Raw genomic sequence first — 12342 nt, forward strand, 5'->3', positions numbered from 1 at the left:
TGGATGGAGCATCTTTCCACGGGGAGTGGTCCGAGGATCTCTGAAATAGAAAGCCTGTTCTCTTTCTCTCTCACAATCAGGTCTCTTCTACAGCTTCTTTCATTTTCCATTTCTTTTGCTCCTGTGTGGAGAAACATTTCAACTCCGTGCTTCCTTCACTCATAGCTCATCCCTGAGACCTATGGACTTGGTCTCCAGAAAGGTCCCTGCCCTTTACCTTCCTTTGTTTCCACTTGGTTCGGAGCCCCAGTAAATGCTGCTTCTGGCTCTCAGAGACCACGAGTAACAACACTGAGATTCAGGATCAGCGTGTCATCGACGCAGAAATGTCCTAGAGATGAGGTGGGAGAGAAACACACAGCTCATTGGGTTGTTTGCTTTTTGTTATTGAGTTTCATGAGCTGTTTGGAAATTAAGCCCTTGTCAGTCCAATCATGGGTAGAAGACCTATATAGATATTTCTTCAAAGATGACATACAGATGGCCAACAGGCACATGAAAAGATGTTCGACATCACTCATTAGTAGAGAAATGCAAATCAAAACTACGGTGAGGAATTGGTTTTAACCAGTCAGAATGGCCATTATTAAAATGTCTACAAATAACAAATGCTGGAGAGGGTGTGGAGAAAAGGGAACTCTTCCACACTGTTGGTGGGAATTAAATTGGTGAAGCCACTATGGAGAATATTATGGAAGTTCCATAAAAAAATTAAAAATAGAGTTACCATATGACCCAGTAATCCCACTCCTGGGCACATATCTGGAGAAATCTCTAAATTCAAAAAGATATATGCACCTGTATGTCTATAACAGCACTATTTACAATAGCCAAGACATGGAAACAACCTAAATGTCCCTGACAGATGAACGGATACAGAAGATGTGGTGCATACATATACAACAGAATATCACTCAGCCACAAAAGAGAATGAAATAATGTTATTTGCAGCGACATGGATGGACCTGGGGATTATCGTACTAAGTGAAGTAAATCAGAGAGAGGAAGACAAATACCATATGATATCACTGCTATGTGGAATCTAAATGAACTTATTTACAAAATAGAAACGGACTCGCAGACATAGAAAACAAATTTATGGTTACCAAAGGGGAAAGCGGGTAGGGGAAGGACAAATTAGAATACAATTTTTTAGTCTTATTAACATGTCTTTAGAAGACTCAGCATGGTCTGGCTTTTCCTATTTCTCTGGGATACTTCTCCCTAATATCGTCCCCATTCACAACCATTGCAGCCCCACTGGCTTCTTTGTTCTCAAACACCACAAATTTTCCCCCGCCTTGGGCCATGTATACTTCCTGGTCTTCCGGGTTCTATCCAAGGGGAACCGTGTTCTATTTCTTCATCCACCTCCTGACCCCAGAATGCCGTTCTCTGCCCCAACCTATGAGTTCATTTCTCCTTTGCACCATTCAGAGTACTCAGTCCTCAACTTACATGGCACCACCTCCCCTGACCCGCCTAGCTAAAACAGCTCTAAACCCAGCTCAGCAGCCCCCAGGCCCAACTTACTAGCTTATCTGATTTGCCATCTCCCTATCATTTGTGAGGACCAGAAATTATCTTACTTTTTCACGGGTTTACCTGTTTATTGCATGTGTCCTCTGCCCCTTGTCCTCAATACAGACTCTTAAGGGCAGGGATTCCATGTGTCTGTTCTCTGCCTGGACTAGCCCCTGATGTGATGACTATAATAGGTGGGTGGAAAACAGCTATTATTACTAAAGTTGCAAGGAGCTAGAGCTGTACATGTTTTCTAAAGATTGCAATCAGATTTCCCATCTGGGGGAAAATGATACTTAGCCTTTGAGAGCTCTAAAATTTACAACACTTAGAAGTATCCTACCTAAACAAGCAAAAGACAGATGAGACATCAGTTTGTATTAGCAGACCTTTATTAGAACAAGCATATGCCATAGCTGTGAGCAAAGCGTTAAAATTTATCAAGCTAACTCACAGCTTCTCCCTGCTATGAGGAGTGCGAAAAAGAGAGAGAAAACCCCTTATACATGTATAGGATCAGTTAAGCAAAGTATTTCAGTGAACGATTCATTGAGGCTATAAACATCTGCAAATTTTAAGGCACTGAAGGGCAGGAGGGCTTTTGAGGAGGGCCGGCTGTGGTGAAGGAAGCCCTGACCTCTCCCCTCCCAACACATATTCTCCCAGCTTGGTTCCCTTAAGTCCAGGGCAGGCACCCAAGCACAAAAAAGGTGAACACTAATTATTCATTAACCTTAGACATCAAATGATCCAAAAAATTTCACCGCGGGCTCCTCCCACCATAACTTATTAGAAGATAAATCACACGTTATCAACTTGCCATGGCACTTCATGTAAATTACCCCTTAATAAACCAGATTTTTATGAATGCCTTTGTGCACTTCAAAAAATCCCTGGCGTGAACCACAAAAGAACTCTCCGATTTGTTGGACGCATTTTTGCTGTGACCTCGAGGGCTGACCACATGGGGAGAAATTACTTTTTAATACCCAGGGGACAAGACACTCCGGTGCCCCCGTGGCCGCAGTACCCGTCGGGGTTCTTGCTCAGGTACTGCTGGTGGTAATCTTCCGCATAGTAAAAGGTCTGTCCCTCCCGGATGTCCGTGGTGATCAGCCCGAAACCATGCTCCGACAGAACCTGTGGAGAAAAAAGAGCCATCAGGACCAGATGCCGGGGATCCTGGGAAGGAGGAGGGGCGGGGTCGGACGGGAGGGGCAGACACGTGGCCACAGAGGGGAGGGGGTGAGCATCTCCCTTCCTGTGTCTCAGGGGTCTGGGGTTTCAAATCTGGGGTTTAATTTGTTTGTTTTCTGATTCTGAAATTTATACTCTACGCTCTACACTAGCTCTGCCCCCAGGGTGTTGGGAGCCCTTGTGTGGGTTCTGGCTGCCCTGGGGAGGAGGGGTCCTGAGGGGACTCACTGCGACTGCAGTGGGGGGGGCAGTGTGGCCCCTCTGCCCCAGCACGGGATGGACAGAGCATGGCCCCCTCGCTGGTTGTGGCTCTGGGCAGCAGGGACCCCGCCGGGACGCCCTGGAGGGCAGGGGCCACCTGGAGTCTGGGCTCTGCCCCTCCAGTCTGGAGCCTGGGGAGTGAAGTCAGGGGAGGATGTGGCCAGAGGGCCTGGTCGGCTCCTCGCCGCCCTCTGTGACCCAGTTTAAGGCCTGGTGGCACCTGCTGCCAGGGAGAGGAACACAGTAAACACCAGTGGGGGAGGAGAGCCCAGCTATTTGGGGCAGGAGACGGATTAAGAAATAGACATTGTTCCCCGTGGATCTCCGCCTGTTTCCTCTCCCTTCTGGATTTCAGCTGTGCCCTAGTTCTTTCTTGGTACAGGCTGCTCGGGGTCTCTGAGCTCAAGGCCACAGTGACGCGACCTGGGTTCACACATTCCATTTTGGACGGGGGTGCAAGGCAGAATTCCAGCTTTTGTCTTTAAGAGGAGAGATCAGGATTTGACTGTTGTTGGTCCATTTAAGATGAAGTTGTCGAATTGGCCCAGCATGGGAAATCCAATTTAATTTTTGGCATGAGTCACTGAAGGGCTTCCCTGGTGGCTCAGACGGTAAAGAATCCTCCTGCAATGTAGGAGATGCAGGTTCGGCCCCTGGGTTGGGAAGATCCCCTGGAGGAGGGTATGGCAACACACTCGAGTATTCTTGCCTGGAGAATCCCATGGACAGAGGAGCCTGGTGGGTTACAGGCCATAGGGTCACCCAGAGTTGGACACAACTGAAGCGATGGTCAATACCGAAATCAGATTGATCATATTCTTTGCAGCCAAAGATGGAGAAGCTCTATACAGTCAGCAAAAACAAGACCGGGAGCTGACTGTGGCTCAGATCATGAACTCCTTATTGCCAAATTCAGACGTAAATTGAAGAAAGTAGGGAAAACCACTAGACCATTCAGGTATGACCTAAAGCAAATCCCTTATGATTATACAGTGGAAGTGAGAAATAGATTTAAGGGACTAGATCTGATAGAGTGCCTGATGAACTATGGATGGAGGTTCATGACATTGTACCGGAGACAGGGATCAAGACCATCTCCATGGAAAAGAAATGCAAAAAAGCAAAATGGCTGTCTGATGAGGCCTTACAAATAGCTGTGAAAAGAAGAGAAGCGAAAAGCAAAGGAGAAAAGGAAAGATATGAGCATCTGAATGCAGAGTTCCAAAGAATAGCCAGGAGTGATTTAAAAAAAGCCTTCCTCAGCAATCAATGCAAAGAAATAGAGGAAAACAACAGAATGGGAAAGACTAGAGATCTCTTCAAGAAAATTAGAGATACCAAGGGAACATTTCATGCAAAGATGGGCACAATTAAGGACAGAAATGGTATGGACCTAACAGAAGCAGAAGATATTAAGAAGAGGTGGCAAGAATACACAGAAGAACTGTATAAAAAAGATCTTTATGATCCAGAAATCATGATAGTGTGATCACTCACCTAGAGCCAGACATCCTGGAATGTGAAGTCAAGTGGGCCTTAGAAAGCATCACTACAAACAAAGCTAGTGGAGGTGATGGAATTCCAGTTGAGTTATTTCAGATCCTGAAAGATGATGCTGTGAAAGTGCTGCACTCAATATGCCAGCAAATTTGGAAAACTCAGTAGTGGTCACAGAACTGGAAAAGGTCAGTTTTCATCCCAATCCCTAAGAAAGGTAATGCCAAAGAATGCTCAAACTACCGCACAATTGCACTCATCTCACACACTAGTAAAGTAAGCTCAAAATTCTCTAAGCCAGGCTTCAGCAATACGTGAACCGTGAACTTCCTGATGTTCAAGTTGATTTTAGAAAAGGCAGAGGAACCAGAGATCAAATTGCCAACATCCGCTGGATCATCGAAAAAGCAAGAGAGTTCCAGAAACACATCTATTTCTGCTTTCTTGACTATGCCAAAGCCTTTGACTGTGTGGATCACAATAAACTGTGGAAAATTCTGAAAGAGATGGGAATACCAGACTCCCTGATCTGCCTCTTGAGAAACCTGTATGCAGGTCAGGAAGCAACAGTTAGAACTGGACATGGAACTGGACTGGTTCCAAATAGGAAAAGGAGTACATCAAGGCTGTATATTGTCACCCTGCTTATTTAACTTCTATGCAGAGTACATCATGAGAAACGCTGGGCTGGAAGAAGCACAAGCTGGAATCAAGATTGCCGGGAGAAATATCAATAACCTCAGATACGCAGATGACACCATCCTTATGGCAGAAAGTGAAGAGGAACTAAAAAGCCTCTTGATGAAAGTGAAAGAGGAGAGTGAAAAAGTTGGCTTAAAGCTCAACATTCAGAAAACGAAGATCATGGCATCCGGTCCCCTCACTTCATGGCAAATAGATGGGGAAACAGTGGAAACAGTGTCAGACTTTATTTTGGGGGGCTCCAAAATCACTGCAGATGGTGACTGCAGCCATGAAATTAAAAGACGCTTACTCCTTGGAAGGAAAGTTATGTCCAACCTAGATAGCATATTCAAAAGCAGAGACATCACTTTGCCAACAAAGGTCTGTCTAGTCAAGGCTATGGTTTTTCCAGTGGTCATGTATGGATGTGAGAGTTGGACTGTGAAGAAAGCTGAGCACCGAAGAATTGATGCTTTTGCACTGTGGTGTTGGAGAAGACTCTTGAGAGTCCCGTGGACTGCAAGGAGATCCAACCAGTCCATCCTAAAGGATACCAGTTCTGGGTGTTCATTGGAAGGACAGATGCTGAGGCTGAAACTCCAATACTTTGACCACCTCATGGGAAGAGTTGACTCATTGTAAAAGACCCTGATGCTGGGAGGGATTAGGGGCAGGAGGAGAAGGGGACGACAGAGGATGAGATGGTTGGATGGCATCACCGACTTGATGCACATGAATTTGGGTGAACTCCAGGAGTTGGTGATGGACAGGGAGGCCTGGTGTGCTGCAATTCATGGGGTCGCAAAGAGTTGGACATGACCGAGCGACTGAACTGAACTGAACTGAAGCAACTTAGCAAGGATGCATGAGTCACTGATCCATTCTTCCCTGAGAGCCTTCACTTTTCTGCTGGATCTCCTGCCAGTCCTCTGAGCCAGAATGAGGCCAACAGAGAATCTGATGCCAGGCAGGTGCAGGATTAATGAAAGGGGCCTCACCAAGGCTTGCGGTTTGGACACCACAGCTCAGACGCAGGCAGTTTCCTTATAAGCATTAGAAAGGAAAATGGGGAGCCATTCTGACTTTGGGACAATCTTTTATAAACAAGCAATTATCAAGGGTTTACCACGTGCCACACTCTGTGTTAATTTCAGCTTCACAATAGCATCTGAAGTAACAATAGTAACTATTACTATTGTTGTATTTAAGTGTGTGTCCAGCACTGTGCTTTGGCCCCTGATGTCCTCAGCTTGCCCTGCTATTGCACAGGCTGCAAGCTGAAAGTGTTAGTTGCTCAGTCGTGTCCGACTCTTTGTGACCCTACGGACTGTACCCTGCCAGCCTCCTCTGTCCATGGGATCCTCCAGGCAAGAATACTGGAGTGGGTTGCCATTCCCTCCTCCAGGGATCTTCCCAACCCAGGAACTGAACTCAGGCCTCCTGTATTAGCATACAGATTCTTTACCGCCTGTGCCACCAGGGAAGCCATGGCTGCAAGTTGGGGAACTGCATTTCCCAGATCCTACCACCAGCGCCCCAGTCTAGATCCCACCAGTGGCAGATGTGCACGCAACCCCTGGCAGGCAAATCCAAGGAGAAGCCGCCACCCGCCAGGTGTAGCTGTGAGCATGGGCACAGGAGCCGGCACAGAGCAGACCTGGGGCTCCGTCAGCTCCTCCTGAGAACCATGGGCTCTTGTGCTGAGGACAATCGCAGTCATCACAGTGATTCTAGCAATTTCTGTCACTTTTTGGTATCCCCAGATCCAGAGGTGCTGTTCCCTGACCTTCACTCCAACAGCCTTTCAGATCATTCTGGAGGCACCAAATTCTCTTTGTAAAACTACCCCCCTTAAAATATCTCAAACATGTTCTGTTTCTGTGATGAACCTCAGCCAGTGAACATGGCCTTTGGTGCCAGAACTGTTTGCAGGAACCAAAACCTCCCTGCGCATCAAGACCAGGGTACTGGCTAACCATCCTGGTCAGACTTCGAGTCAAGAGTGGCCTCGTCGTGAGTGCAGAGCACAGTGGCGCCCCGCCCTCCGTGTGTGCTGCCAAGCATTCACTTCCAGGTCAGTAAGGTTTGCGTGTGAAGAAGGACCACTGACGGGCGGCTGGCTCTGCAACATGAGGTGGCTGTGGCCAGGGAACACTCTGGGGTGCGTGCTGTGCTCCAGGCACTACTTAAGAGCTTGTGAAAGAGGAAGATGTGGGGCTGGGACCTGACAAGCCTGGCCCAAGTTCAGAGAACCAGAGAGCTTCTCAGACTGACTTCAAATAGTGATACTAACGTCCTGTCTCTTGTAGCCAGAGCCAAGTACCAAATCAAAGGTTGGACTCTGAGGGTCTCAGACTTATGAGCAGAGTTCACACTCTCGCCAGTCTGCTGCTCAGCCACAATGGCCGGATTTTGACGCAGGGACCCTGGTCCCCACTCAGGAGACCCTAAGCTTTGACACGAGTCCCCATGTGCCAAGGTGACCTTAAATTCTGACCTGGCACCTTTCCCCGCCGAGGCCACGATGGAGCGCTCTGGATGAGAGTCAGCTTGCTCTGAGATTTGAGGATCTCAGACCAGGGCTGTCCCTGCTCACTCCCCACCCTGGCTCATCCTCTCTGTGGGTCACCTCCTCACTCAACACCCGCTCGGCATGGACCCCTCTCCCTCACAAACGGCCACCCTCCTGGGTCAAACAAGGACAACCTTCATAAGGCCCCGGAGCTCACAGCCGCCTTCTCCAGAAGCTTCTTTTCCCAGAGGCAGGGACCCAGCGGCAATGAGCGCTATTGCCCAGGCTCGGAGTGACCCTTACCCAGCACCACCCAAAGAGCAGAGGCCTTCAGGAGCTGCAGGGAGGAGGTATGGGGCGGGGGCCGGCAGTACCAAGCTCTGCCACAAGATGGCAGACACCACACTCTCATTTGAGAGATGAGAGCCTGAGAATAAATGGCGATGAAAACCCACTGGAGACAGAACCGCATGCTGCCTCCTGCACTTCCTGTTAGAGTAGGACATCCTGGCCATGTCTGCTCTAGGGTGCAGGCCACCCCCGTGCACTGGGCCAGCGGCCTCTGGGCTGAAGCCTCGCTTAGCACAGGGCTATCCTCAACCTCCATCTGAAACTGAGGAGTGAGGACAAAATTGCACAAAAGATACAGGATGGAAAGACAGAGGAAGTAGGAAAACGAGAAACCCTGCCTCGTCCCTGGTTTCCCTCCTTCCCAGAGCCCTGGCCCTCTGCTTCCTCAGTTTCATCCTTAACAAGAGCAAGTCACTGCCCCCAGCCCCTCCCAGGGCCTGCTTCCTCTGGAGGGGTACACACACACAGAGACACGGGCACACACAGACACGGGCACACACACACCAGGGCCTGCCTCCTCTGCGGGGTACACACACACACACGTGTCATTGCCCCCTGCCCCTCCCAGGGGCTACCCTCCTCCAAGGGGTACACACTCACATGTATGCACACACGGACACACACACACGTGCACACAGAGACACACACTGGAGAGGCATGCACACACACACACACATACTGGAGGGGTGCACACACACGGACACATACATACACACAGACGCACACACAGATACACAAACGCACACAGGCACACACCAACACACAGACACACACACACACACGCACCCTAGAGCACTGTAGGTGTGCTCTGATGAGCATCCAAGGTCAGGCACAGACGGCACCTGGCACCCTGGCGCGTGCTGACTTCGTGGCAGGCCTGGCCCACTTTCCTGGGGAAAAGGAGCCCACCGTCTTGCCCTCGGTAGGCAGGCCTCCACCTCCACTCCCTCCCACGCACGCCCTACTTCTATGGCTGCGCCGCCGTCTCTGGGGGGCAGGAAAAAGAGGTTGTTAGGGGGTGTTCACAGAGCTGGGCAGAGCTCCCTGCCCCCAGCGGCTCTGGGGCGGCTCTGGCCCTAGCCTGCAGAGGAGGTGGCTGGGCGTTCCCTTACAGATGTTCTGCCTGTGGGAGTGTCCTGGGCCTGACCTATCTTTCCAGGGCTGCCGGCAGGAAGCCTTTAACAAAATGAGTGAACACAAGACCACTCTGCTTCTGCAACCTGCTAACGAGCTCACTGTCAGCTTTGATTCTCCCAGCGTCTGGGGCTACTCGGCCTACTGTGAGGGAAAGACAGACTCTGACGCCACCCTGAATGCCTGCCTGGAGGATCCACAGGCGGGGCCTGACGAGGACAGATACCGAGGCAGAGAAGCAGCCTCAGTCCCAAGTCTCTGTACTCAGTGTCTCCAAAGGGCTTCTCCACACACTCTAGCCCATGAAGAGGAAACAATTATTTCTATTATTTCTCAGTGGAGGACAGTGAAGCCCAGGGAGAGAGGAGGCTTGTCCACAGCCACTTACAGCTGAGCTCTGATGAGAACCTGTTGTTGTTCAGTCGGGAAGTTGGGTCTGACTCTTTGCGAGTCCGTGGACCACAGCACGCCGGGCTTCCCTGTCCCTCGCCATCTCTCGGAGTTTGCCCAAGTGCGTATCCATTGAATCGGTGATGCCATCCAACCATCTCATTTTCTGTCTCCCCCCTCTCCTCAATCTTTTCCAGCATCAGGGTATTTTCCAGTGAGCCAGCTGTTTGAATCAGGTGGCCAAAGTATTGTAGCTTCGGCTTCAGCCGAAGTATTGCAGCTTCAGCTTCAGTATTTTGGAATATTCCTTCCAAAGAGTATTCAGGGTTGATTCAGATGAGAACAGATTCAGATGAGAACCTGTCCCCTGACTATTTCCAGCACCGCTGCAAGAACACCTGAGCCAGATGACGGCGCTACCCCCAACCCCTTAGGAGTTATTTTAAAATCTCCAAAAGAGACCTAGGCGCCCATACTTCGATCACATCCCCCTACCCTGCTCACATCCCTGCGACTCAAAAACATGCAACATATTTCTTGGTCGTCTCACTTATTTTTTTTTTTAATTGTGGTAAAATCCACATAACTTCAAGTTCTCCAATGGAGAACTTAACCATTTTTAGGTGAATCTTAATTTCAATCACAGTTTAAAGACCCAGTGAAAAATGGCTCTGTTGCCAGTGAGAAAGTCACCAGGAAGCGAAGAAGGTGCCTGCAGTTCAAACCTCATCAGATGCATATGTTTAAAGCTGCCTGATCCAAGCAAACTCCACCTCCTCCACCCACCAAAGGAATTCAGCCATGTGTTCGGTTTTGACGTAATTATTTGGAACATGTAAGTGTGTTTCATGTTATGATCACTTTCAAAAGATATTTTCATGGGAAGAAATTAGTGTCCTAGAAGTGAAATCCAGTTTTTGATACAGAGCTCACAGGAAATGAGGGGCTGACTTTTAACAAATCAACCAGAGACTGCTGCCTAAGGCCAGTCAGCTCTGCCTTAGAGAGAAAGGCTCCGGGCAGGAGAGGAGGAGGCCGGCCTGAACTCCGCCCTCTAGTGGTGGCAGGGAGCATGTAAAGGCACAGCCCCTCCTCAGTTCCTACTTTCCTTTTCTGAACGGAGAGCCCTTCAGTTTCTTCCAGATCTCATTCCATCGAATCCTGTGCTATGTTTTCATCGTGCACACACGTGTGCGCACACACACCATGCACGTTTAATAAGCTCAGTCAAAGCCAATGCCCAAGTCAGCAGTTTTATTCCACCGGCAGCTTCGGGCTGGCCAGATTGCCATCAATAAAAAACTTTGGGGGAAAGGATATAAAGTGACTGGCACGGCTTTTAAATAAAACTACTATGAAGAAAAACACCGTCTCTTCTGGGCTGAGCAGAGGCACGTGTGTTTGCGGTTCAGCACCGCACAAGCGCAGGTACACGTGGGGAGAAGTTGTGCCATTGCCCACAGAGGTTCAGCTTCATCCACCAGGAGGAGGGGACAGGCTCACTGCCTCCAGCATCAGAGAGGACCCCGGAGTGACAGGGGCTCTAGGTCCTGGAACCACGGACACCCCCATCCACCAGTGACCGTGACCACTTGCAAGGGCAAGTGGAAGATCCTGGGACAGCAACGACGCGCCATGGACAAGTAGGATGCTCCAGGGGCTGAAGCCTTCGTGAGACCTGGTCAGAGCTGCCCTGACCCTTCCGGGCTCCGAGAAACTAAGGGAGTCACAGGAGACCACGAAGTGACACAATTAGATCTAATTCGGCCCCTGAGCCAAACCTGCTTATGCAGATGGTGGCCTCTGGATGGAAGGACTCTGGCTTCTTAGAACAGCTGCCCCACCCTCGTGCTCTCTCCTTCTCCAGACTTTGCGGTTGGGTCGCACCGTCTGTGGTTTCGTTATCTAGTCCTCTCTGCCCGCCTTGCCCTCGAGGTGAACCACGAGTGTCTTCTGTCTGGCAAGGAGGTTTTTCTTGGTTTGCGACACAAGCCGAGAGCGCTATGAGCTGAGTTCAGTCTCTGCAGAGGTGGGTGAGGGGAAGGAGTTCAGTTTCGCCAGGAAGGATTCAACGCTTTCCCCTTGGCCCTCAGAGTGTCGACAACGGTGAGACGTGCAGAATCCGGCCGCCTCCCCAGACCTACTGAATCAGGATCTGTCTTAAAATCCTCTCCAGGTGATCCACGCGCATAGACTTGAAAACGTCAACTCTAGAGGACAGGCTTGCAGACTGTGCTCATGCTCACCAATGTCACTTCTGATGTCAACTTGCCCACGTGACTTGCTCGGATCACTAGGGTGCAAGTGGAAGGGACCCTTGTCATTTGTGGGCACAAGCCCTCCAGCACCGGCGTGAGCTAGCGGGCATGGCAACCCACTCCAGTACTCTTGCCTGGAGAATCCCTTGGATGGTGGAGCCTGGCGGGCTACAGTCCATTGTGGTCCCAAAGAGTCGGACGCGAATGAGCGACTAACAGCTTCACTTTCACTCTGCCACAGCAGCCAGCACCGCTGCAGCTGGCCCTGCTGTGAGGGCAGTGACCACCCGGGGCAGAGTCCCCACAGAATATATCTCATTTCCTCTATCACGGACCCTGCTCTTCCCTGGTCTGGGGGCGTGAGGCTGAGAGATCCAGGAAGACAGACACGCAAGCCCATCGTGTGACTTTCCCGCAAATAAAGTTTTTGAAACTCTCCAATTTCATTTAATAAACGAATTTCAGCGATCGTGGTGTGGTGGACTGTGCTAGACATTGGGAACAGAGAGGTGAAGAAGACAGTCTCTAGAGCGG

The 12342-nt window shown here is 49.9% G+C and overlaps 1 protein-coding gene across 4 annotated transcripts in view; it reads right to left on the reverse strand.

The window, feature by feature from the left end:
* Positions 1–1898: 1898 nt before the first annotated feature.
* Positions 1899–12342, reverse strand: part of MSRA (methionine sulfoxide reductase A) — a 387551-nt gene continuing 377107 nt past the window's right edge. For all 4 annotated transcript variants that reach the window (XM_086414756.1, XM_086414754.1, XM_086414755.1 and 1 more), the window contains one exon: positions 1899–2664. In XM_086414756.1, coding sequence (XP_086270882.1) covers positions 2500–2664 — 165 coding nt within the window. In that variant the 3' untranslated portion in view covers positions 1899–2499. The remainder of the gene's footprint in view (positions 2665–12342) is intronic.

The sequence above is a fragment of the Bos grunniens genome, chromosome 8, assembly GCF_055505025.1.
Source record: "Bos grunniens cultivar Pamir isolate PY7600 chromosome 8, Bosgru_T2T1.0, whole genome shotgun sequence".
Classification (NCBI taxonomy): domain Eukaryota; kingdom Metazoa; phylum Chordata; class Mammalia; order Artiodactyla; family Bovidae; genus Bos; species Bos grunniens.